Source organism: Chenopodium album, chromosome 16 (assembly GCF_948465745.1).
Source record: "Chenopodium album chromosome 16, dcCheAlbu1.1, whole genome shotgun sequence".
Taxonomy (NCBI): Eukaryota; Viridiplantae; Streptophyta; class Magnoliopsida; order Caryophyllales; family Amaranthaceae; genus Chenopodium; species Chenopodium album.
Genome location: NC_137849.1, coordinates 25,876,924 through 25,904,636, shown reverse-complemented (window position 1 = coordinate 25,904,636; position 27,713 = coordinate 25,876,924). Strand labels below are relative to the sequence as shown.

The 27,713-nt window shown below is 41.5% G+C and overlaps 2 protein-coding genes across 2 annotated transcripts; both read right to left on the bottom strand.

Moving 5' to 3' along the window:
• Positions 1 to 19,393: 19,393 nt before the first annotated feature.
• Positions 19,394 to 20,239, bottom strand: LOC145584022 (uncharacterized). The gene is made up of 2 exons (XM_081640962.1): positions 20,057 to 20,239; positions 19,394 to 19,945 (listed from the first exon to the last, which is right to left on the bottom strand). Exons 1-2 carry the CDS (start codon positions 20,237 to 20,239, stop codon positions 19,394 to 19,396), a joined length of 735 nt encoding a protein of 244 aa, XP_081497088.1.
• Positions 20,240 to 20,310: 71 nt separating this feature from the next.
• Positions 20,311 to 20,706, bottom strand: LOC145584021 (uncharacterized). The gene has a single exon (XM_081640961.1). It carries the CDS (start codon positions 20,704 to 20,706, stop codon positions 20,311 to 20,313), a length of 396 nt encoding a protein of 131 aa, XP_081497087.1.
• Positions 20,707 to 27,713: the final 7,007 nt, after the last annotated feature.

Sequence of the window (27,713 nt, the reverse complement as noted above, 5' to 3'; positions counted from 1 at the left end):
CACCCACGAGTGAAATCAAAAAAACTCTTTTTAATTAAAGCCATGATTAATTTTTTGAGTTAATCTGTTTGAATTATACTGAAATTGGCAGATTTGGGGGCTATTTATAAACAATTTTTTGGCAGATTTCGAATTCTGTAAGGATTTGGAATACCAAGTTTGTCGCCAAACAACACGTTTGTCGCCTGACGACAACGTCTATCGCTTGGCGACAAAGCCTGTCGCCTGGCGACAAAAGGATACGCGTGGCGACAACCCGTCTGAGCAAGCGACAATTACACGCTATGCAACCCGCGTTTTTCTGACTTCGATTCGACTTTCATTTTGCATATTACACCCTGTTATTCAATACCCTCATACAAATCCATTCCATATCACCTTTTTGATTAAATTGAGCTTCGGCTTATTTTGATCGACATCATCTTATTTTTCATTTTTTCTTTTGGGGTGGAAAGTCGGATACCCTCCATTGATAATAAAAATGACGGAAACTTTTGCGCAAAAATTAAGTCACAGATGCACACACTCACACTCACATAAAATGAAAAATAAAATAAAACAGGCTTAATATAAAAAGTTTGTATATACAATATGAGTCATATAATACGAAAGACAAAGTCCTATGAAGTCAAAAATAAGTACAGGTACAAACTATGGCGTCGGAGTCCGTAAATGATGAGGTACGCCCATCATATCAAAGAATGATGTAGTCCGGGGAGTATGCTCCTCACCACCTCCTGATCCGTCAGTCGGCGAAAATCTTAGCTCAGGGCCAGTCCACCCAGGCTCACCCATCGACAACGGCTGAGGCTGCAAGGGCTGCTGCGACGACTAGCCGACCTCGTACGTCCCACCACCCATCGAAGGAGCCGATGTCGCACCTCCTTAGCCCGTCGGCCCAGCAAAGACATCCTCAGGAGAAGAAGCCGAGCCCTCGGTCGGAGCAGCCTCAGACCGACCACCTCGGCTGCTATCAGAAGTACGGCGATGCCTAGAGCCAGATCTACTCGGCTCTCTCCTAGCCTCGGGTCTCGACCGAGTGCGGGGTGAAGGAATAGGTTGTCCCTGCAAATGTAAATCAAATCAGACACTAAGGAAAGAATATAATGAAAAAGAAAGATAAGAGAAATACCTCCTCAACGTCGCTCCTCCGACAGGTAGCTCGGTCCCGTAACCTCACGAGCTGGCTACGAAAGTCGTCTATACACCTCGCCATAGCTGTCACCACCTCGCGAGAAAACTGTCAAGGGAATAATGTCAGTGATAATACAGAACAAATACAAAAGCAAGAAAATAAGATAAGCTCACCCGAGTCTGGTGACGAGGAATGGAGCGCTCCACAAAACGCTGATCCTCGGGGGCTGGAGGAATCATCTCCTCGATCGATCCGAACGTGCCCTGGTAATAGATAGACATCCTCGGAGGGACGAACTCCCTAGGCTCATCCTGATAAAATAACATTCAAAAGATTAGAATTCACTTAGGGGCTACCAAAAGAGAAACAAAAGCTAAAGCATACCGCTGCCTCCTCAGACAAAACAGGGGCCGGCGCTAGCAAAGGCAGCAAGTCATCCTCGTAACTCTGCCCTGAATAGACATGAGACCGCCAGGGAGTGCCAGGAGATGATCGACTCGCACAGTCACGCATCAACGCCTCACGAAACATATGTTGAGGAGGGCAAGCGGGGACGACGAAAACATCCGAGGAGTGCTGGATAGCTACCCTCTCGCCAAGATACACTGTAGCGTCATACGTCCCCTGAAAGTAATGACGCTCGGCAGTATATCGCACAGCCAACGCAGGTATAGCTAAATCAGCCCATGGTCGGTATACCACGTCAGGCTCCTACAAAACAGCTATGTAAGATCAATGCACTCAAAAAAGTAATATCAAAAAACAAATGTTCACAAGAACCTACCGAGAGGATCAAATCTCGAATGCGTACAGTCTCGACCTGGCCAGCACGACCTCCCCAACCAGCGCCAACGGGAAGCTCGCGAGGTGAAGGTCTCACCAGTACAAGCGAGGGGAAGTACTCATAGAACCAAATCTACATAGATAAGGAAAAGTCAGCAAATGCTTGCACAAGTCTAGAGCTAATTTCAAAAGGATGGAAATATACCTCTACGACCCTCCAGAAACTGGAAAGTGCGACATCTCCAGACAAGGCCCTAGAACGGCAGGAACGTCGCAGGCCCAGAAGAAAGTCAGCATAGGCCAAACTGGCCCAGTCACACGTCCCGACCAGAGAAAGGTAGCGAACATCTCGTAGGTAGTAGAGAAGTACTCGACTACCCTTGTCAAGAGAAAGGGTCCCTCAGAGAAAAAGAAGAACAAAGATGCGCACCCGTTGCTCACGAGTAGTCGCATCATCCTCAAAAGCCGCTACTAAGGTGGAACGGTGGATGCACCGGGAACTAAGCTGTCCCGGCTGAGCCTCGGCACGGGCTCGAACAGCAATCGGACCCAATAACTCAGAAACCATCGGTGAGTAGACAGTAATATCACTGTCAAATGTCAGTGGAGAAGAACGAAACTCCAAACCGGTGATGAGACTAAAGTCGGCAGGAGTGACCGTCATCTCACCCCAGGGAAAGTGAAAGGTGTTGGTGGTGTCCCAAAAGAACTCCACCAAAGCTCGGACAACGAGGTTACCCCCATCATAGGAGTACATGGCCTGAGTGGCCCGAAAGAGGGGAGTCAACCCACAGGACTCCCAGAGCTGTCGCAACACCTCGTCTCTGCTGAAATACACTTTATATAGCGTACCGATGACGTTGTTGCCTGAACCATGACTGCGAGTCCTCCCGCTGATGAGCCCGCGTCGCACCCGCTCGGAGATATAGTGCTCGGGAGAAAAGAAAAAAGTGCGCTCATCCCACTCTGGAAGGGGTCCAAGTCTAGTAGAGAGGTCCTCACCCTCGTCGACGGGCTCGTCCTCCTAGCGTGCATCCCTCGACTGAGAACCAGAGCCGCGTTGCCTAACCATGCTATATTATGCAAATAATAAAGAATGAGGCTCTATGGTATCTAAGGTTCACCTAGCCGCATGATACTATGTTCGCAAAAATGGAGTACGTAGTACAAAAGCAGAGCACAATTTCAACATGAGCATAATCAGCGTTTTCAAGCAATCAAACAATTTCTTGCAATATTATGACAAATTTTGTGACAAATTGTACAAGAAGAACTAGTAAAGACATCAATAACGGATCACATTGTTCTTCACGACCTCAAGAGGTCCAACAATGGTGAATCGCTCATTTCTTCACCAAATTGAGTCAAACAAGTCTCAAAACACTCCTAAGGCAATGCATAGACATAATCAAGCAATTTCAAGACATAAAATTCAGTAAAAGAAGCGAATTAAACAAAAAAATATGTTCGAATTTCCAGAAAATTCGTGAACAAAGAACGCACAATTTAGCGAAAACCGAGTTGAGTTTGAATAAAACTTACATGGATCGGGAAAATAGAAGGAATAAGCTTTGATTTGCAACAAGTTTGAGCGAATTCGGTTGAGAATTGAGCGAAAACGAGAAGATTGAAGTTCTTGAGCGAATGCAAAAAACAGAACAGCAGCGACGGAAAATGAAGAAGAAAGGGAGGGTATTTAAAAAACCCGACTCTGTCGCCAAATGACAAGTTTGTCGCCTGACGACAAAGTCTGTCGCCCGGCGACAAGAAGGAAAAGCGGCGACAAGAAGTTCTGGCTAGCGCTGGAGCGGCGCCAGAATACTAGGCTCCATAATATGGTTATGTGAACCTCGTGCAGCAATTTCAGGTTCCTTGGTACGCCAGTTAGCCCCTCTAAGCAACTTGACATGATTTAAATGATCGGCTCGATTACGATTGAATCAACTGATCGACCTGATAAAAGATCGTCTCACTTAGCTTAAAGCGCCTAAACATTGGCTCATTACAAGGCACCGACATAACGGTTCATAAACAGCAGAGGCACCTATATAATGGTTCATAAACAGCAAAGGCACCGACGTAATGGTTCACAAGCAGCAGAAGCGCCGACGTACTGGCATAGCGGAAGCAAAGTTCAAGCGAGCTTTAAAAGATCAACAGGCATTGGTCTTCGGTGATATTCTTCGGAGTATTGTCGCAAAAAATGAAGATGGCTACAAGCAGAGTTATCTTTGATCGTGTTCCCTAGGATGTGGAAGATGGTCACAAGAAACTGAAGATGGCTACAAGCAGAGTTATCTTCGATCGTGTTCCCTAGGATGTGGAAGATGGTCACAAGCAACTGAAGATGGCTACAGGCAGAGTTATCTTCGATCGTGTTCCCTAGGATGTCGAAGACGGTCATAAGCGGCGGAGAATGACTACAAGCAGAGTCGTTTTCGATGAAATAGGAGGCAGCTACAAGCAGAGCGGTCTTCAACAAAATGGAACAAATCGGTTACCTTCAGAGACGTGTGCTCGACGGTGCAAGATACGCGTTTCTTGACTCTCTTATCTGTTTTAACTAACGCTAGTTTGCAGGTATCGGCGTTACAAGAATGATTTAAGATCGCAGAACGTTCTGAATCATTCTCCGTCCCTATCGCTACTTTGACTTTCGTTTTCGAAACTTGCGTTTCTCCAAACTCAGTCAAAGTGGGGGCTTCTATAGACACCCAAATGTGTCTCCCCAAAACCAAACCTAGTGATGAATACCTTTTGCGTCGAATGATTATCGAATGAGGTGAAAGTGTGAAAAGTCAAGTGTTGCGGTTGGTTTTTATTAAATTCTTTCTTTTTGTTTTCGAAAACAACTCTATTTTATGAAAACAGCCAATACAGTTTAGTTTGGTTCACGACAAGGGTCTAATAATAGTGTAGTTGTATGGGGCTTGAAAAGAGCTTTTCAACGATATATTATAAGCCCAATTCCGATGAATAATGAGGAAGTTATGGCCAAAATACTAAACTGGGCCCGGTTTGATCTTTACACGCGGCCCAATGATCTAGGGGAGGGCCCAATGTTAATTATTATTCCTAAAGTTATTAGAATTGATTATAGTCTTCTAGAATTCTCTAAAAGATTCTTTTTAATCCTAATAAGATTAGAATTAATAATTATATTTTAATAAAGTTTTATTTGGAATAAAATATTATTTTATGGAAAATACGATTTCAGTTTCATACGGATTTTACAAATTGATTTTGATTCATATGTGGACTCTGTGTTGGAAGCGCGTAGAAATCCAGGCTGTCGCCACACGACAAGCCTTGTCGCCATGAGACAGACCCTGTCGCCAGGCGACAAGGTCGGTTTTGCAGCGACAGCGTGGAGTTTTATTCCTTATCAAATTCTACCTATTTTCGAACTGTTTTCTTATAAATAGGGTCCTGAACCTCCGTTTTCAATCATCAACAATCATCTCTCTCTCTAAAGCTAGAAGCTTTCTCTCTCTATTCTTTTTCTAAACCTTCCCTCTTACAAAATTCCGCATTCACGAGATCTAGAAACACCTAGCCAAGTTCGAAGTTGCCTTCACCCTAGACGTGAAAGGTTGTAATTTCTGAGGGTTTGGTCCCTAATCTCTATTTCAATTATTTAATTTGATTGTTTGATTATATTTTCCTTGAAGTTACTAACGCGTGTATTTTGTTATTAGAAAGAGGTACGAGGCATCAAAGTATGTAATCTTAGAAAGGATGTTTAAATTTGTTTAATTCCTAGTATCATGTTAGGATGTTATTATTGCTTTCTAGTATCATGTTTAGGGAAAAGGTTATAATATCAAATATGCTTATTATGATTCCTGCGATGCTTCCTATTCTCTTTTCTAATATCATGTTAGTACCATGTTAGGGATAAAGCTTTGATCTTTATTGCTAAGTGACATGCTAGGGTTTGCTATTAATCTTGTTAGTATCATGCCTAGGATCTTGCTATTATTATGCTTTAGCTTTAACATGATTGATTATAATGATGATTATGATGATTATTATGTTGCTTGATGATTATTATTGTTATTTCTTGATCACGCCCTCTCTTGCAGGACTAAAGGGAATTTGTACTTGTAATCACGCTTAATAAGATAATTAATAATCTTGTTTAGGCTAATATGATTATAATTCAAGTGATCACCAATAATAGTTTATTTGTGCATTAAATTCAACCAACATAGATAAACAGGTTTAGGGTTAACCTATTGTTTGCATGTTAGTCAGAAAGCGCACATGAATACGAGAAGAATAAAGTAGAGGCCTATTTAGGGCAGGTTCAATCTCTTTTAGGTTGGATTTGTACCTTCATCCCCGAACCCTATTTGGTTTAAGACCTTTTGGAGTTGACGATCTCCTGGATCGTTAAGGGGTGTAATCATCAATTGTGAACGGTTTACAAGTTCCTAAAACTTGTTGGCGAATCTTTTGCTCTAGCTTCCTTCCCTTTGGACGCCACCATGCTTAAGTGTATGGTCACAGTGGGGTTCAAGCTTGGGGTTAATGCTTGAAATATTCCCTACAAACGCCACCATACTTAAGTGTATGATCACAGTGGGGCTTAAGTGTGGGATGCTTGAAAGATTCCTTACAGTTTTATCCCCAAAAGCAATAGCACAGCAAGCATTACAACAAAGCACCAGCAAACTGAGGATCAACAAGCAGTGATCTTCGATAGCTTTCCAAGGAAAGTTATCACACCAAATAGGGGATTGCTACAAGCAGAGCGATCTTCGACGATAGTCCCTAAGATGTGAAAAATCATCATAAAGGCTGAAGATGGTTACAAGCAGAGCTATCTTCGACAGTTTTTCCTAAAATGTGAAAATTTGTCAAAAATCTGAGGATGACTACAAGCAGAGTTGTCTTCGATCGTGTTCTCTGGCTTGCGGAAGATGGTCACGAAGCGACAGAAGAGTGCTACAAACAGAGTAATCTTCGATGGTGTTCCCTAAGATGTGGAAGATTTTCACAGCGGAAATTGAGGGCAGCTACAAGCAGAGCAGTCTTCAGGCGATGTCCCCTAGCTTGTGGAGGCCGTCACAATAAAATGCAGCAATAAAAACGGTTCCCCTAGAGACACGTGCTTGACCATGCAAGATACGCGTCTCTAACTCTTTTATGTTTTTTACTAACGTTAGTTTGCAGGTATCGATGTTACAAGAATGATTTAGGATCGTAGAATGTTCTGAATCATTCTCCGTCCCTATCGCTACTTTGACTTTTATTTTCGAAACATGCGTTTCTCAAAACTCAATCAAAGTGGGGGCTTCTGTAGACACCTAATTGTGTCTCCCAAGAAAACCAAACTCAGTGATGAATACCTTTCACGTCATTTGATTATTGAACGAAGTGAAAGTGTGAAAAGTCTTGTGATGCGGTTGTTTTCAAAAAAATTACTCTTCTTTTTGTTTTTAAAAATGAACTCTATTTACGGAAAATGTCCAGTCCAATTTAGTTTAGTCTATGATAAGGGTACAGTAATAGTGTAGTTGGATTGGGCTCGAAAAGTGCTTTCCAACGATATATTATAAGCCCAATTCCGATGAATAATGAGGAAATTATGGTTAATATACTAAATTGGGCTTGAAATGCTTTTATGGCCCAATGATCTAGTGGAGGGCCCATTAATTAATATTCCTAAAGTTATTAGGATTGATTTTAATCTTCTAGAATAATCTAGAAGGTTGTTTTGAGTTCTAATGAGATTAGGAATGATAAGTATATCTTTTAGAAAATAAAGAATTCTATTTGGATTAAAACAAGTGTTTAAAGAGATTAAATCTGATTTTCAAAGATAAGTACGAACGTTGTTGATCGAATTTAATTATATTAAGTATTCCGTACGAGTTTTTAGAAAATGCGTGAATCAGCGCGGAATGACAAAGCTGGCGCTGAACGACAAACCTGTCGCGTCGCGCTGGACACTATCGTTCTGTGACAGAGGCAATTTTACTCCTAATAGGATTTGGTCTTTTTCTGATCGTTTATGGGCTATTTTCTCTATAAATAGGATCGTATTTCCCCGTTTTTTTCATTCACAATCATCAACAATCATCATCTAATTCTATTCTTTTCTCTCTCAAGCTAATAGCTTTTCTTTCTCCCTCTTTCTAAGCCTAGCCTTTTACAAATAAAAATACCGCATTCACGAGACTTAGACACACCTAACAAAGCTCGAAGTTGCCTTCGCCCTAGACGTGTAAGGTTGATAATTTCTGAGGGTTTGGTCCCAAATCTTATTTCAATTCTTTGATTAGATTTATTATATAATATTTTCCTAGAAGTTACTAATGTCTGTATTGTTTTGATAGAAAGAGATATGAGGCAACAAAGTAAGTAATTTCATTGTTTTATATCTTTAGAAAGCATACTTATATTATTTTAATCCCTAATATCATGTTAGGATGCTTTTATTGCTTTCTAATATCATAGCTTGCTTCCTATTTCTTCTATCATGTTAGTATCATGTTAGGGTTAAAGCTTTGATCTTTATTGTTTAGAGACATGCTAGGGTTTGCTATTAATCTTGTTAGTATCATGCCTAGGATCTTGCCAATATTATTATGCTTTGATTGAGATTATTATGATAATGATGATTTGCCAATGTTGTTATTGTTGCTTGATATGTCATTGTTATTGCTTGATCACGCCCTCTCTTGTAGGATTAAAGGGAATTTGTACTTGTAATCACGCTTAATAAGATAATTAATAATTTTATTAAGGCTAATATGATTATAATTTAAGTGATCTCCAATAATAAATCTATTTGTGCATTAATATTCAACCAACATAGATTAAACAGGTTTAGGATTAATATATTTATTGTATGTTAAACAGAAAGCGTAAATGAATATGAGAAGAATAAAGTAGAGGCCTATTTTTAGGGCAAGTTCAATCTCTTTTAGGTTGGATTTGTACCTTCATCCTAGAATATCCAGTCATGGTTCCAAACCACTATGGAGTTAGCAATCTCATGGATCGTGAAGGGGTGTAACCTTCACCCTGTGAACGGTTTACAAGTTCCTAAAACTTGTTGGCGACTCTCTTGCTCTAGCTTCCTTCCCTTTGGACGCCACCATGCTTAAGTGTATGATCACAGTGGGGCTCAAGTTTGTGATGCTTGAAATATTCCCTACAATAACGCTCGCAGCCGTTTGACTTAATCTAATTTGAAACCTAAAAAGCGTTAGTTTTTCAACTGTTTTAATACAGATGGAAAACGGCTACTATTTCATTTTAGATGCTATACTATTTATGTATCACAGCCTGTTATTGCTCTAGGGCAATACAGACGGACAAATTATGCTTAATAAAATAAGCTAAGTTCAAGGACTTAGCGGCTTAATAGCGTCTAAACGACTAATCGAGGCCTTTAGCCGGATACTCTCAAGTGCCTATCCGTCTGCTCAAGATGGCCGTCTGTCGCTTGGTTTGGGGCAATCACCATAGTGATTGATTGACTTCGAAACCAATCATACTCTTTAAAGTATTAATGATTTCTAAGTTAATCAACCCATTTTTGAAACCAAGCGAACATCCGGCCAAGGGCAAGGACATCCGATAAAACAAATAATTACATAGTATACAGGAAAGTTAAATACTTAGCTTAAAATCTATGCATATCAAATAAAATTGAAAGCTTTAAAAATTTTAAAGAAAGATGTCAATATAATCAAAATCGGTCAGATTGACCGAATGCTTCATTAAAATTCAAAACAGTCGTCCTTGTGGACGACTGCAAAAGTTAACCTATAAAACCGGGAGAAATAGTTGATTCGCCTGATCCCCTAGTTGGTAAAGATGCATAAATACTCGGCACGCAGGCCGAAAATGAAAATACTTGGCCATTCGGCCGCAGAAAGATACCTAAAAAGCTTAAAAGTATCAGGAGAGGTCTTCAGCATTAATAGTCGCATCATCCTTGTTGTCCCCTTGCGGCTGTCCATCGTCGTTTTCGTCCTCTTCCTAATCATCATCATCACCCGAAGACAACTCGTCCGAGGATTCGGATTCCTCGACACCCCTGGCCGCCTCTCTTCTGCCTGCTTTATGAGCGGTCGTTAAACTCATCATTGGCTACGTCAAACTTGGCTTTCCAAATTTGGTAGTCAGAGTCTGGCCGCAATGATTCCCAAGCCATCCGCATGATGGAGTCATAGTCCTCCATCATTTGTTTGACTAGGACCTTTTTCTCCTCCTTAGCTAGGGACTTGTATTTAGACCTGAGATGGGTCTCTTGGTTCTGCAGCCGGCCATTGAGCTTATCAACCTACAGGTGGTCAGCCTTCTTGTTCGCCTCTTGGAGGGGCTCCAGCTTTTCCTTGAGGGCCTTGACCTCATTTTGAAGCTCAGTAATCTGCCCCCTCGCTGCATCCAAGTCCTGCTTGACCTACAGATTTGTAGACGCCTGGGAATACATCATATCAAGTGTCAGTAGTTCATTTTGGGCAATTTCAAACTGAGCGGTGTCTAATGAGGAGGCGGCCCGGGCTTTAGTAGTCGTTACGCCTTTGGACTTGTCGCTGATTGGCTTTTTAAGCCCATTCACACTCAGCATAGCCTGCATTCGGCCAACATTGAGAATGGTCAATATTAAACGGCCATATGCATCACCCAAGGTGAAATATCACAAACAAAAAATCACAGGAATCTTACCTCACAGAGAAGCGCCAAGATGGCGTCAAGGTTAAGGGTCCCGACTCCTCTCACGGACGCCTTGTACTCAAGATCAAGCACCCTCAGCATCTGTTTGGCCATCTAAAGGACATTCGCCCTCTTGGGGATCTCTGCACAATCAGACATTGTAAGTAAAGTGGCCAAAAGGTCTGGTGCCTTTTGAGGTACTAGGCGCCTGTTTACTTTACTTAACAGCCTAAGGAAAAAGGTTAGTGATTATACCTTCCGCCTCTTCCCCCTCTTTAGCGGCCTTACTCCTGCCCTCTGCTGAGCCGACAGTAGTAGTGAGTGGCTTGCCACTCTTCGACACCCTTTGGGCGTCCGGCTTACTAGGAAACCTATCAGTTGAAGGGAGGGGGTCATCTGTGACTCTTCTGGGTTTATGGGCAATGTGTTTTCTGGGCTTGCTAGAATCGCCAACATCACCACACGACTTCTTTTGAAGCTTCGAGTTCGGCTGTTTGGAGGGAGAGGGCTTGGACGAACCGCCCTGCATAGAATACACAAGTTAGTATACTTGCGGCCTTAAGAAATCTCAACCCAAGTATAGTGGGAAAGTTTCTAACCTTAGGAGCTCCGCCTGACGGCTGCTCCTCATTAGTCCATTTGCCCAGGATGAACGAACGGTAATAAGTTGCAGAATGTGCAACCGACTTCTTGGTGGCCGAGAGCTTCTCCATTGCTTGGTCTGCATACAAAATTAAAGCGTTGGAAACTAAAGAAAAAGTCAAGAACAACAAAGTAAAATAAAACCAAGCGGCCTACTACCTCTCGACCTCTCAGTACTAAGACCGTAAGCGGCCAAATATGTCTCATCAGATAGCCACTCATGACGGGGAATGTAGCTTTGTGGGGTGACCTCCTTCTCCCTCGTCTCTTCATTGGTTCGAAAGGCCACAGTAAATAGGCCTCGATCCAGTATCTCATCCTGTGCCTGCCTTGGGACAGGCGGCGGGGCTTTCTTCCCAGCGAGGAGAGGAGGGCTCCGGTTCCACCGGTTGTATATCTTATTGCGCAGGCGGTCGGGGGAGGAGACTGTAAAACTTCTTCCTCCAGTCCTTCCATTTGGACTCCTTCCCCACCGCCATCATTGATGCGGATTTTAGTTCGATTTTGTATAGAATGCAACCACAATTGTGGTTTAATGGCTTTGTGAATTATAGTGATGAAAAATATGGTTATTATGGATGAAATTAAATGGATAGTACTCTAATTCTCAGAAGAATAGAGGGTCTCTTCCTATTTGCAACTAAAAGATGATCACAAGTCGCAACAAGTGATGTTTTGATTAACAATCAAACGAGCAACGAAAGGATTAATTCCAAAAATAAACTCTGAATTTTATTGCTAATTATGTGGCCTATTTATAGGCTTTACAAGGAAAAGATAAAATAGATAGAATCCTAATCCTATTCGGTTTAGGAAAACTAATTCTACTCTAACTTGAATTCCTAGTAACCCACATTAAACTAACTACCTTAAAAAACTAATTAAGGAATCCTAAGGTGCTTAAAACAAGAAAAACCCTTTCAAGTGAAAAGGTAAAAACTTGTAAGAAAAAATCTATCTAAAGAAACATTAAAAACTATCAAGAAAGGAAATCTTGGACGCTCCCGCATCAATCATATAACCCTAATTTCTAGTAAGGGTGAACCATCCGGCGCCGCTTAATTGAGAAGTCTTGCTCAGATAATGCATGTGAGCGAATGCCTCAAAGCTGGGATCCACCTCCAGCATTTCACAGGCAGCAACGTAGCCCATGATGTTGACCTAAGAGTTGAGGGCTAGTTGTCAGATACCCAGTTGGTATCCATCTAGAATCCTCTCCACGGCCGGATGAAGAGGAAAGCGAAGACCAGCTTGAATGGCCGCCTCATAGCAGCCAAAGCATTGGTCGTCGTAGCTGGCCTTCTCTGGCTAGACGACTATATCTTCAGCGTCCGGCACAGGGAGAAAAATCCATGTCCCATGACATGGTTGGAAATGAACTACCCAAAGTCCTCCGTCAACTTCTCCCGCCTGCCTTTGGGAACATGCAAATAATATGCAGCACATTCCAGCCGACGCGAAGCAGACGACTCCGCCCATCCTTCCCCCCTGTCCACTGACAAGGACTCTCTAGCAGAGTCTAATTTTGAACGCGCCTCCTCCGAATCAATGGAGGCGCTGTCAGATGATGATGAATCGGAGTCATCATCGGAGTTAACATCCAAGTTGGGGGCCTGCTGGCTAGTGCCAGCAGTGTCCTCCCCCATTTCCTCATCCGGCACCTAATCACTCGGCCCGGGAATTTGTTGTTCATCATCCGACTCCTCCAGAATCCAGGAGCTCGGGGTGCTAACAGTGCTGGGCAGGTGATCATGAATCTCGACAACAGGCGCCCTAATGGAGCCTTTCGAGTATACAGTTGAACTCTCCGAATGGTACCAAGAACCATCCGCCCTATACGTCCTACTGGTTTACTTTGTTCTGGCCAAGATGTCTTGCAGAGGCATAGACACGGTCGGATTTGGAGAAGTTCTCACAGGGCAGTCCTCGAACGAGCATTCGGCACTTCTAGTTCTAGATTCAGCCGTTCTCGGTGACCGAACCTAGGCCGTGCCGGGTGCGTTTGGGAAACCATTTTTGAAAAAGAAAAAACTAATATAAATAAGAAAAGATCAGACGGTTACCTTACTAAATGAAGGTACGCAAGCTGCTTGGTCAAAAATCTGCTTACAGGCGGACTTGTGGCCGAGTGTCGGATGCTATCACAAAAGAAGACAAGTTCTTAGAAGTCAAAGATTCTAGATTCTCTCTCTCAAGATTCACGCAAACGTGTGAACATAATGAAGAGGTCAACCCCTATTTATAGAAAGGATGGAAAGTCTAGGGTAAAAACCTTATATTCTACCCATGGTAAAAGGTAAAAAGCCGAACCAATGAAAAATTGACACTTGTCACAGGCGCCACGTGACAAGCCACGTCACCCCTGCGAGGGGAAAATGATTTGGTTATATCTACCCCACCAAGTTGCCCAATGAGAGCATGACACGTGTCACTGAAAGAGGTGTCCAAATGGACCTCCCAGATGTTGACACGTGTCACGCAAATATGGCTTCTGGGAATGGCGGCCTTCAAGGCCCAAATCCCAAGGGAGCCGCAAGACGATGCTGCCCTAAATCCTAGGTCATCAAACCCTAGGACAGGGCACACCTTTCTAAGACCCTATAAATGGGGAGATTCCCATTTATTGGGGCACGTCTTAATCATTACATCATTTATTGCTCTCGAAAACAGAGAACACCTGATCTCGGAATCCGAGAAGATATTTACTTTCCGCACGTTTTACTCCGAATCTGTACTAACTTAATCTTCGGAGGCGGACCTCCAAACATCCAGAGCTCCGTTCTTTTACAGGTATAAGCGGCTTTGTTGGACCCTGTCTTTGAGTTGTAACTCTCCAAAGGGACACAAAAACACCCGAAACAAGGTACACTAATGATTTGAGGCACCTTTGCAACCCATTTTTTCCATTAACCATTCAAACATACACTCCATTTCTTGACACAAACCATTTTGAGCCTCGTCTAACGTTTGGCCTTCATTTCTTCAACCCATATTCCCCTAACCCTGGGATGGGGAAGTGTGCAATTTGTGTAACATTCAGAAAGCAAGTTCAAATAAAAAAAAAAGTAAGTAAAAAAAACAATGTCTAAACGTAAGTGTTCCAATGTCTTGGATACGAACACATCTAAAATTGTGTCTCTCATCGAGTGCTTGGTACCGTGCTTGAGAAACATGAATGTTAAGTGAGTGATGGACTGCATGATCTGAGATTGCCTACATTGATTCAAAAGAATGACAACAAAAAAAAAATAATTCAAAGCAAAAAAAAAATTATGAAAAATAAAACTTGCAAAATTCAAAATTTTCAAATTCACAATTACACATCTTTGGGATTCTCTCGGCTCTTGAGCCTTTTACCCTTTTTTCCTTAAACCATCAAGTTAACCACATTACAACCCCTGGAATACCTCTTTGAGGTGTGCATACACTTGTGCAAAGTTCGATTAGAGCTACGTTCGGCCTGATTCCTAATGGATACGTAGGCACCTCACATTGAGGTGCGGCCACATTCATATGCATGATCGACTCAAAGAATATCCAATGCTTATCCCTATGAACCTATCCATCTAGAGCTAGAATTGGGGGCTTGAACCCAGATCATTTAGCTTACCTAGCCTAAAGAGTCACCATTTCGACTTTTCTCACATCTCTTTCCATCACCATAGCCTTTGCAGCCTCACCTTAGTATTACTTTCACACACTTCTTTCATACATACATAGCCATATCATCTTTCCCTTAGGAACCCTTTATCATGAAATCTTGTTTCCGTACCGTGCATGCTTCATCATCTTTCAAGACAACATTCATTAGAAGAAACATTATATATACTTGCTTAGCTTCCTGACCTGGGCAATGTTCATTGTTTCACGCATCGCATAATGTACTGAGCAACATTTATATATCAATGATTTGTAATCATACAAAGCATATCGTGCTTAGCTCCTTGACCTAAGCAATGTTCATTATGCAATAATCACTTCATCTATATATGTGCTTAGCTTCCAGACCTTAGTGACGTTCAATATCGTTTCTTTACACCACATATGATGCTTAACTCCATGACCTAAATTCATTCATTTTTCATGTCACATGATGTAATTGTCCTTAGCCTCCTCACCTAAGAACATGCATCATGCATACATTATTTTCAAGAAAAACAGTTCAATCCAAACAATTCATTTCGTCTTGCTCAATGAGGAAGTTTAAAACTTCTTCCCTTTTTCATGTCTTTTCTTTTGAGGAAGTTTTAAAACTTTTTCAAAAAAATTTCATCGAGGGAAAGTCAAAAACAAAACTTTTTTTCACGTCTTTCTTTTTTGAGAGAAAGTCGGTACCCTCCACTCATGACAAAAATCACGGAAAATTTCGAGAGAAATTTGAAATTGAATAAAAACTTTCCTATTTTAAAACTTTCCTTTTTTAGTCCTAATTCTATTATTTTTGTGCCTCATAATTTTTATCCAAATCTTACATGGTTGGATAGATCTTGAAATTATCTTTCCAATGATATATTATAATACTAATTCCGAGCTATAACAAAAAAGATATGAATGGAATACGAAACTCAATCCAAAACAAACACCGTCCCACTATTTCAGCCATATCTTTTTATCTACAAAAGATTTTAATCTAATTCTAATTGGGTTGCAAAGTAGACTTCAATATCTTTCTAACGACATATTATATGCCTTATTTGGACTTCTGGATCAAAAGATATGATAAAACAAAATCCGCAAAAACTGTCTGGTAGCACCGGACGACAGGCTTGTTGCGCGGCGTTGCACTCTGTCGCGCGGCGACAGAGGCTATTGCGGCGACAGCGTCGTGTTTTATTCCTTTTCGAACTCCGATTCCTTTTTTATCATATCCGGACTGTTTTCATTATAAATAGCTTGGCGGCTCCCTACTTTCCTTGTCCCTAATCGTATATGTCGATTCCCACTTCCTAAGAGTGCCAAGCATATTCACAACATGCTTATGTAGGCGCACTTCAAACGACGCCTACAATATAGTTATCGATCTAGAGTGGCGCCAGATTGCTATCGACAAGGATTATTGTCGCATTAGGCATTTTTTTCAACTTACCTGAAGGTTATGATCTTAAGTTACCTGAAGAAGAGCAAACTGCCCTTAACGGTCCTAACGGCCATATTGTTGTATACTCCAAGCACCTCGAATTCAGGCTAAGGTTTTTGTTACACTCGTTTGTCGAGAAAATTCTCAGGGCCTGGAACATGTGTGTTACACAGCTAACTCCTCCAACTATACGCAATATGATATCTCTTATCTGGGTAATGATATTTATGGACTTTCGTTTAACACTGAATCTGTTTCAAAGGTTACACTGGATTAAGAAAGACAGTCAATCGCCTGGATTCTGGTCAATATTTACAGCACCTGGCAAGTGTACAGTGTGGCCGAAACTAACAAGCTGTAAAAAATGGATGAATTAGTTTTATTTTCTAAGTGTTCCTAACAACTATAAGGTTCGTAGAGTTTTCTGCCCTCCCCATAGCATGTTTAGCACTATAAAAAGTAGAAAGTTAGGTAAATTGGAAGAGTATGCTTTTAACTTCTTTAATTGTACATATGTAACCGCTGGTAAGAAAAACAAAGTTGTGCCGGGGGTATGGCTTCCCAACTGTAATTATATTCTGGGCAACGCCCCTTTGTCTCATGTCGATCTCTACTAGACTGATGAATTTGGTATGGCCTTTTTTAAGTCAGATTTTGTTTCTCTCTTCCTTTTTCTTTATTATTGCTTTTCTTTTATACATAAAATCAGTTATTCTAAAATAGTTGTTAGCTGCATCGCCGTTCAATTTGTTCCCACTATATGCGTCAATCGTCATTTCCGACATTATTGTTTTCACTTGAAAGCTTACAATGTTGTCTGACTGCAGGTAACAACAAATTAGACTTTGAGAAGCTAGGGTTGTACCTAGACGGCTGGATAAAGCATCAGTGTCCTCCAAACCCTTAGAGTAACTACGATACTCTTCCGGTCTATTGCACTAGAGCATCAAAAGGAAAAAAGAGAAAAAAGAAAGATATGACTGCCAGCGAACATCGCAGAGTCCAGCCCAGGCCTCTTCCCACAAAAAGGGGTGGTAGTTTTACTTCCAAAAGGGGAAGTGAGCTATCTAGCCGAGATCAATCAAAGAGGCAGAAAAAAGATGATGCTGAGCAGGCTAGGCAGCAACAGAAAGACCAGCAAGCAGGAAAATTGAAAGAGGTTCCGGTAGACAGCACTCATGTTGTCAATCTGGAAGATGATACCGATCAACCACCTGTTTCCAAGAAACTAAACATCATTTTACGCAATCCAGCTATTACTGGAGCTGACAAGGTGATCGTTATTGACAAAGCTATGACTGCCGAGAAGGTTGTTCAAAAGGACATGCCGGCTTTAACTTCAGTGTGGTTTGGCTCCAGTAGTAAGAATGCTTTTATCCTAGTATTGACCGGTGATTTTATTGAAATCCTGCAGGTAAATATTCCTGATGTGGTTGCTTAGGAATTCTTAGTTCCTAGAGGCCAAGCTAGTGAGCCATGGTGCCCCTGTATTAACGTTAATCGGGGAGAGTCTGTTATCTATGATGACCCATTACCGGCGGGAGCATGGGTTGGAGGATGCTGAAGGACCTGGCCACACCAGCTGATAGGCCTGTTGATCGTCTAGCGGCCTCATGCGGCCAATTGATGAATAATATGCTTCGGGTAAGATAATGTCCAGTCTTTATTCTTCTTCTTTTTTTTTACTAAGTTTATTTTCTTTGTTTTTTCTTTTCAAGACCGTCAATTCGGCAGTTAAGGTTGTGCACACGTACAAGTATTATCAACGGTGCACCGACCAGGCCGAGACAAAATTCAAAAAGACTGACGACGAGCGTAAGGTTACCGTTATGGAGCGTGAGAAGCTCAGGGTCGACATGGCAGTTTTACAGAAGCAAGTTGCTGACCATTTAGAGCTGAAGAAAAACTTGTCGACCAAGAGAAGCTGATAAAGCAAATTGCTGAGCTGGAGAAAAATTTTAAGACAGAGAAGGAGTTCAAGGCAAAGCTGGAGAGGAAGCTGGAAGAAGCACAGCGTGAAAAGCCCGGTATAAGGCGTCAGGCAGTTAACCGATTCATGCGGTCTGATGTGTACCGAAACTAACTGGTAGACCGTTATACCGGCGGGTGGGTAGCGACATATTGCTGTGTGTGCAAAGCCGAAGAGTGGGAATCAGAAAGATGGCAAGCTGCTGAAGATGCATATACTGACGAGAAGCACCACTCTCCTAACAGCTATGAAGAAGATTATTTTAAAGAGCCACCTCCTTTTGAAGTGATGACGAATTTAGATCCGTGCGACATGCCGGAGGAAAGGATTGATGACGCCCTTCTTGCCAGCCCTGCCAGCAAGGAACGGGTCGACAAGGACTCTAAGGAGATTCTCGAAAAGGAAGTTGAGCTGAAAAAAGATTAATGGGCGGGCAGTCAAAACCAAATTCGTCATGCGGGTCGTCTTTTTCTTTATCTCTGCTATCTGTTTGAACAATGTTCATATTTGTCTTTATTGTATCAGACTTAATCTGTGATTTTTGTTGTTGTACAATGTGTGCACAATCGGTCTGACCCTTGCCTTTTTTTGGGTGATTAACTGCCGATCTTATCAAAGCTTTTTCTTTACCTTTACCTTATTTCGTATTGTGATGTCATTTTTGTGTGTATATATATTTATTTTTTATATCACTACTATTATTCTCCCTAGTTTTACAGATAATAATAATTAACTTCAAAACTTTCAATGTCGGGGGATTTTATGCAAGACAAAGTATTGCCGGAATTATACTTGTAACCTTTTGCAGGCCTAGTAAAGATAGTGGATCTGACCATTGTTTCAACTCGCCTTTAGGCACATTCGTTATCCAACCTCCCTCCCCACTTGAATGAGCGAGACAGCTAGCTAGGCTGTTTGCATGTCAAATCGAAAGTGGGGGGTGGTTCTGTATTGCATATTATCCGCTAATATCTTTATTAACGGCTTCAGCCAAATAGAAAATGGAATGCAAAGTACATTATGACAGTAGTAAACAGGAAATAACTTTACAAAACATTTAACCATATGTCACTCTAATATCATACAAGTAATCAAAACACTTAACAAACATTTAGACATAATATTTCTTTAGAACAATGGCATTCCAAACATTTTTTAACGGCACCCCCTCCAACGTCATAAGACGATATGACCCTTGTAAGAGTGTCTCGTAAATTTGATATGGTCCTTCCCAATTTGTGGTGAATTTGTCGTCTGCATTCCCTTTGCATGTTGCTGCAGTTCTTTGCAGAACCAAATCTCCGTCCTTAAGAGGTCGATAATTAACACGTTTATTGTATGCCTGACTCATATGATTCTTGTATGCTGCAGAGTTAATAGCAACTTTCAACCTTATCTCAGGTAAGAAATCCAATTGTTGTCTAAGCAACAGGTCATTTTGTTCTTCACAGTAATGTTGAATACGGAATGTAGGAAGGCCGACTTCAGCAGGGATAACCGCCTCTGAGCCGAAAGTGAGGTTAAACAGTGACTCTCTTGTAGTTTCTTTTGTTGTCATTCTGTTTGCCCACAATATTTCAGGTACCAAATCGGTCCATAAGCCTTTTGCATCTTCTATCTTCTTTTTTAAGGCGGTTAAAATCTTCTTGTCAGAGGCCTTTGCCTGTCCATTTAACTACAGATGGCACACTGTTGCGTATGCACATTTTACTCTGTATATGCTTAGGAAATTTTTAACTGGGCTGCAGTCGAATTGGGAACCATAATCAAAGACAATTGCTATCGGCAATCCAAAGCGAGTGAATATGTTTTTCCAGATGAATTTCTTCACCTCATTTGTCATTATCTTTGCTACAGGCTCTACCTCTATCCACTTAGTGAAGTAATTTATCCCCACTATTAAGAATTTTCTCCCCATGTGGTCGATGTAAAAGTTCCGACAATATCCATTCCCCATTGCTCAAAAGGAATTGGGTTGAGAATAGGTGTCAATTCGTTTGGTGGCTGATTTATTACCGGCCCATACTTCTAGCATTTCCTGAATTTCTTGGCATAGTCCAGTGTATCTGCGTTCATTGTCAGCCAATAATATCCCCTTTTCATTGCTTCCAAAGACATTGACCGTCCACCGGCATAATTTCCACAATCCTCTTCATGGATTACTTCTATCATCCTGGAGGACTCGTAAGCCGTTATGCACCTTCCCAATCGCAGTGAGAAGCCTCGTTTGTACAACATTCCTCGGAACATGACAAACCAGATGTTGTCTTTTTTAATCTTTCGTGCTTCAACCTTATCGGTGGGGAGAACGTCATACAACATATAGGCCAGTATATCATCGTACCATTCTTTGCCTCTGTTAACACAGTTGACATCTTTTGGAGTTTCTTCATCAATGCTTTTATGCTCCAAAATTTCAACCATTACCGTTCGTTCGAAATCATTGAAGCTTGAGCTAGCCAATTTCGCCAAAGCATCTGCCTGTGTGAGCACGTGGAACTAAGTTGATTTCAAAGTGTTCCAACTTTGCCGTTAAGGCCTTTAACTTACCCAGATACGCAATCATTGTTTGTTCTTAAGCCTCGTATTCTTCGCTAAACTGGCTAGCAACTAACTGGGAATCTGTTGATAATTCAATTCGCTTCGCCTCGGCCGCTATACATAACTGCACCCCTGCCAGAGCTGCTTCATACTCAGCTTCGTTATTCGAGGCTTTGAACTTGAACTTGATAGCGTACTCAAACACATCTCCTTGTGGAACAATCATGATTATACCGGTTCTTGAACCTGTTGATGCTGCGGAGCCGTCAATAGAGACCTTCCATAATCCGCCATCTTCTTCCTCTTCTGAGTAACAAGTTTCGACAATAAAATTAGATAAGGCCTGGGCTTTTATTGACACTCTCGGCTTGTAGATTATCACATATTCTGATAACTCTATTGCCCATTTAAGCAAGCGCCTGGAGGTTTCCATCTTCTGGAGAGATTTTTCTAACGGCTGATTAGTTAGGATTTCAATAGAATGTGCATCGAAATACGGCCGTAACTTTCGCGCCGCTATGACCACTGTGTATGCAATTTTCTCCACCAAGGGGTACCGTGTTTCTTTTGCATTCAAAACGTGACTCACAAAATAGATGGGCATTTGCACTTTTTTCCGCTCTACTAATAGCACGGCCGCTACCGTCTTAGGTGATGTCAAGATATACAACTGTAGGTTCTCCCCTTTTTCTAGCCTTGCTATTGTTGGTAAGGATCTTAGATGATTCTTCACTACCTCCAACGCTTTTTCCTGTTCTTTTCCCCAGACAAACGTCTTATTCTGTCGTAAAACCACGAAAAACGGTAAGGCCTTATCAGCTGATTTGCTAATAAACCTTGTCAGTGCCACCATACGACCAGTAAGCTTTTGTATGTCTTTTATTGATTTCGGTTGCGGCAAGCTAAGGATGGCCTCAATTTTATCTTGATTCGCATCTATCCCTCTTTCGCTGACCATGAAACCCAAAAATTTTCCTAACCGAACTCCAAAAATGCATTTCTCTAGGTTTAACTTCATCCGGTAGTGTCGAAGAGTTTCAAATGTTTCCCTTAGATCTGCAACATGATCTGTGGCCAGTCAGCTTTTTACAATCGAGTCATCAACATATACTTCCACGTTCCTTCCCTTCTGGTTTACAAAGACTTTGTCTACCAGCTTTTGGTATGTTGCTCCTGCATTCCGTAACCCAAACGGCATTGCCTTATAACAATATACCCCTGCATCGGTGATGAAGGCCGCTTTGGTTCTGTCGAGCTCATACAGACTGACTTGATGGTATCCCGAAAAGGCGTCCATGAAGTTCAATAAAGCGTGGCCAGAAGTTGAGTCTACCAGTCTATCTATCCTGGGTAGTGGATAGCAATCTTTCAGGCAAGCCTTGTTCAAGTCTGTAAAATCAACGCACATCCTCCATTTTCCTAATGGTTTTTTCACCATAACTACGTTTGCCAACCATTTAGGATATGTGCAAGGCTCAATGAACCCCGCCGCTAACACTTCAGCCTGTATAGCTTCAATTTTTTCTGTTAAGAAGTTCCTTTTCTTCTGTCTCACCGGTCTTGCCCTTTTGTCCACATTCAGCTTATTCACCATAACAGCAGGGTGAATCCCTGGCATTTTATCTGCCGAAAATGCGAACACATCTGCACTCTCCTGTAAAAGTTCCACCAAGTGGCAACATGTGTCGACATCCATATCGGACCCAACTCGCACTACCCGTCCTGGGACTCCGGGCTGCAACTCCACTTCAGCAGTTTCTCCCCCTGGAGAGGGGCGAGGGACCGTTACCGGTCGTGTATCGAAGTTTTCCATCGCTAAGTCATGCGTGGATGGAGTGCGTTCTCTTTTCTGACTTGTTGGGTCAATAGCTGGTTGTCGGCTTGGTTGTTTCAATGCCGACACATAGCATTCTCTCGCCATGGTTTGACTTCCCCTGACACGTTCTTCTTACCGGTGTTTGATACATACACCATCGTCAGATGGTACGTCGAGACTACAACCTGCACATCATGAATCAAAGGTCTGCCGATAATGGCATTGTATGCTGATGGTACATTGATTACTAGAAACACTGTCATAACATCTCTAGCTGCTGCGCCCTAGCCAATTCGGACCTGTAAAGCGATGCTACCTTCAGGCCTGACTGTGGAGCCGTTAAAACCAATAACAGGATATGACACTGGTGTCAAGTATTTCCGGCCTATCATAATGGCATCAAACGCCTTCGCGAGCAGGATGTTAGCAGAGCTTCCTCCGTCTACTAATGCTCGCTTTATATTGCCCTTTGACCGTTAGTATCAATACTAACGGATCATCACAAGGGAAAACTATACCCTTAATGTCTGCTTCCGAGAAAGATATGGAAGGAATTTTGGCAGGTCGGGGTCACTCTTCTACTCACGGCACGTTCACAATATGCTTGTACTCCGACAGACTCTTCTTTGCCCCACTGATAGATCCCCCATGCACAGGTCCGCCAGTAATAGTGATTTTTTGACCTAGTGGTGCGTTGCCCTGTCATTATACCTCTACATGTCCTTGCCGATACGTGTCGTCCTGCATAGAGGGATCACCTTGCTTTCGATATTTTGTTTGCCTTGGCTGTGAGGGTTGTTGTCGGCTCGATCCTGCCTGAGCTCGATATTGAGATAAGTGTCCTTTCCTGATGAGGTCTTCAATATTTTCTTTCAATTGAATGCATTCTTCAGTATAGTGACCGACATCCCTGTGAAACATGCAACACTTCTTTATATCTCGGCCTTTAGTTATTAGCGCTGGCAAGCTCTAGTCTTCTCTGTTCTGATTAATCAAGTATATCGCAGCTCTAGGTGTGTTCACTGCGTATAACTGTTGTACCGGCCTAAACCTTTTCCGGGCCTATTTACCCTTTGCTGACTCTACTGCTGTAGCCTAGAGTCTCTAAACCATGCATGAAAGGATATAGGTTTCTCTCAAACTCATCCCTTTCCCATGAGGCATTGCCAATGAACTCTCTCAAAAGGCTATGATTTCTTGTTACACCTTCAATGAACATACTAGCCATAACCTCAAATGAGTCTAAAGACTCATGGATAGAAGGGTCACAAACATGCAAGGTAGACTCATCAAGATGGGGAAGGGGGTTGGGATCCTCAAAATCGACATTTTCTTCATTCTCAACTCTTCCACCATCACTCAAGGGACTCTCAATCACTCTTGATTGCTCAAACTCATCATCATCATCCTCATGAAATCCCTCATTCAAAATTGAAGATGGCTCACTCACATCCTCACCAAGGGTAGCTCTCAAAGGGGGTGAATATGGGGAAGGATGGCATTCAAGCTCAAATGGGGAATGAAAAGGATCAAAATCCTCAAAAATCCTCTCATCACAAGAAAATCTCCCCTCACCTTCACACCCTTGGCCCACATCATCCTCAAAAACATTCTCACACTCCAAATGAGGTGCCTCACATCTATTTACATCAATCCTAGCACTCATCTCTTGGGCAAGCCTCACTTCTCTCAATTTTTGTTCCTCTTGAAGCTCTTGGAGTTGTTGGGTGAGATATTGAATTTGGGGACGAATTTGGGAAAGAAATTGGGCATCAATGTTATTGGGTTGAGGTTCATGGCCAAAGCCAAATCGCATATCATCAAAATTAGCACAAACCTCATCACAATGAGCATATAAGGGAGAGGGGTTAACATGCATAATAGGTTCTTCATAAGGAGCATTAGGCACATCAAGGGAGTTCATGCAAAAATTAGATGAATTTTGACAATTTATACCAAAACTAGAAACATGAGAATCCCTATCACAAGTATCCCTAGCAAACCAAACGAAGAAATTCCAAGCATCATCCAAAGACAAAGCACAAAATTCACCTTTAAACATGCTTTCAACCATTCCCCTAGTATACTCATTCATTCCCCAATAAGCTATGTTACATGCTTCACAAAGAGAACACCCATGGTAACTAAGGAAACCATCTAATCTATCAAAGTAAGCATAGAAGGGTTCATTATCAAATTGAGGAAAGATAAACATGCCATTTTTTACAAAAAACAAAGAAAAGCAAGCAAAAATCAAATAATATACAAGAACTTAGCTAATCTAATCAACACACATAAAATAACGCCTTAGTCCCTGGCAACGGCGCCAAAATTTGATCGCGGGTAAAGTAGGTCGTTGGGACTACTAACCTAAACCAAATTAGAAATTTATAATACCTAAACTTACACTAAACTAGTTAGTGGCAAGTAAAGGGTCGATCCACGGAGACTAAGTGTCGATGGTTTTAGTCGATTAAACAACTAGGTCGGAAATGAAGTTTGTAAAGAACAATAAGGAGCACAAGTAAGACAAATAAAATCAAGCGTTAAAAGCACTAGGGAAAGGGGAATCGAGGCATATTAATGAATTCAACTAACCAAATGTGCACAAATTATCATGGGCTTAATTAGGAGAAATCAACACATTTAATTCACTTTTGCACAATCAAACATGCTAATTAAATCGACTAGATCAATTCACTCCCGTGCAATTTAACTAGCCTAAACATGGATGAAATTAAACACTTAATTAACTCACCCTCGCACAATTAATTAAGAGCACGATAAAAATCATTGGGGCAATTAGCTAGAAAGTCCCTAAGTAATAAAGTCATCATCAATGCTCATAAATCAAGCCTCAATCACAATTTAAACACAATTAATCAATTAAAAACATCAACATCCCCTTCATCCATATCCCTAGATCAAAATCTAAGCAATCATGATGAACAAAAGCATAGAAAACAAGGTAAAACAAGAAATAAAGCAAGAATCAAACAACTAATCTAATTAACAACTCAAATCAACAAACAAATAAGCAAAATCAAGAATTAATGAAAGCAATAAAGGTGAGAGAAAGTTAGGAAGACTCGTTGAATATATGAGAAGAAAAAATCCACAAATTGCTTCTTTAACCTCTCAAAACTCCACGAAAAATCCAAAGTTTTCTCTCTCTAAAACTACTCCTAAACTAGAGAGAATCCTAATCTAACCCTAAGAGAAAGAAAATAAAAATGAGACTAAACTAATCTAATCTAGGGTGAATAATTGTTCTATTCAAAGTTTAGAGGAGTATTTATACTACAAGCTAATTAAAAGAAAATAAAAAGAAATAAAAGTAAATAAAGAAGGAAATAAAGAAAGAAGGAAATAAAAAATAAAAATAAAAGGAAAAAGAAAGGAAAACAAAATAAAACAAAAATCCCCAAAAACCAAAACAATCAGACCCACGAATTGCCCAAAATTCGTGGCTGCTCTCTGGTTCTTCATCCTCACCACGCATCATCAACATCAACTCCGTCAATCATCATCTTCATCAACCAGCAATCAATCACAGCCGTTAGATTTCGAAATCCTTAAGGATTCACGAGTAAGTCACGTGATCTCTAAAGACCCATAGGAGTGTCCGCGCACACCCATCGGAGCGGCCGCTCCGAGCTTCTGCTTTGAATTGGGGAAAATAGAATGAAATGGAGCGTCCGCTTCGTAAGAAAGAGCGCCCGCTCTAGTGGGTCGTCGAAACAGGGACTGAATAGGTGGTTATTGGCAGGCTGCTCTGCTGGTGTAGCTGCTAGTCAGTGATTGAGAACGGTGGCGCGGCTGGTGGTTTCGGTGGCTTTTAATTGGTGTGGGTGTGGTGATGAGTGGCTGAAGTGTGGTTGTGAGAAGGAGGAGTAGGGGCTGCTGATTGGAGTTGCGGTCTGGGTTGCGCTGCGGCTGGTGGTGTGGCTGGAGTGTGGGTTTTGCGGGTTGGTGTTAATTATGGTCAGGTGGCTGTTGTGGTTGCGCGAAGAGGTGTATTGCGGTGGTTGTTGAGATGCGGCAATGAAGTTGGTTTCTGTGTTTTGGTGGTGAGCAGTTGCGTGAGCGGCTAGTGATTAAGTGAGAAGATAGGGAGCAGGGGAGTGTGGTGTAGGATAGGAGATGGTGGGGTGAAGGTTAAGGTGGGCTGCTGAAATTGTGTAGCTGCTCTTGGAAGGAAGCAATTGGGACCTTGAACAAGTGCCTTGACCCACGAGTATTCGCCTACACAAAACACAAATCGAGGGTAGAAACGGAAATAAGATAAAATAAAATAAAGACAAAATAAAGTAAAATAAAATACGAAAACTAAAAAAAATAATAAAATAAAATAAAGAAAACAATCATAAAAATAAAAGAAAATAAAAGGAGGAAAACGAGAAGAAAAATATAAATAAAGAATTATAAAATAAATTACGAAAACAAACTAAAAACTATTTAAAACTACTAAAATACACAAAATAAGGATTAAATAAGTAAAATAAGAAAAAGAGAGAAATAAAGCGTAAAACTAGGGAAATTATTTATAAACTAAACCGAAAAATAAGCATAAAAATACCCTAAAAGTGACATAAAAGTCATTTATCAACTGCTATTTCTTGATGTAATTTCGGTATGGTATTAGCTTCATTATTGAAACGTCTTACGAAGTCCCTGAGCGACGCATCCTTTCTTTGCCTGACTGCCATAAGCTCCTTGACGTTCTCTGCCTTGCGCTGTTGCTTATGTACTGGCCAGTGAATAACTCAACCAAGGCTTCAAAGCAATCAACGGAACCGGGCTCCAAATTGGAAAATCATCCTGAGGCGGCCCCTGTTAGCATCGTAGGAAAAACCTTGCACCACACAGCGTCTGTGTTAGTGTATAACAACATGTGGCTTTCTAAGGCTGCCACATATCTTTTGGGATCCCCGTTGCCGTCATAGGTGCATGATGGAATTTTGATTTTTTCCATTTGTTGGTCAAGGATTTCCTGAGTGAATGGGGATATTCTTGGCCTAACTATAGCTCTGGCTATACGTCTTGGTGGCCCACTGCTGGCTTCTTGCCGATA

Coding starts and splice junctions, on each gene's coding strand:
- LOC145584022 (XM_081640962.1), bottom strand. CDS start 20,239: ATGGGGAATGGATATTGTCGGAACTTTTACATCGACCACATGGGGAGA. Junction 19,946..20,056: donor TTGGATTGCCGATAGCAATT/GTCTTTGATTAT, acceptor TTAAATGGACAG/GCAAAGGCCTCTGACAAGAA.
- LOC145584021 (XM_081640961.1), bottom strand. CDS start 20,706: ATGGTTGAAATTTTGGAGCATAAAAGCATTGATGAAGAAACTCCAAAA.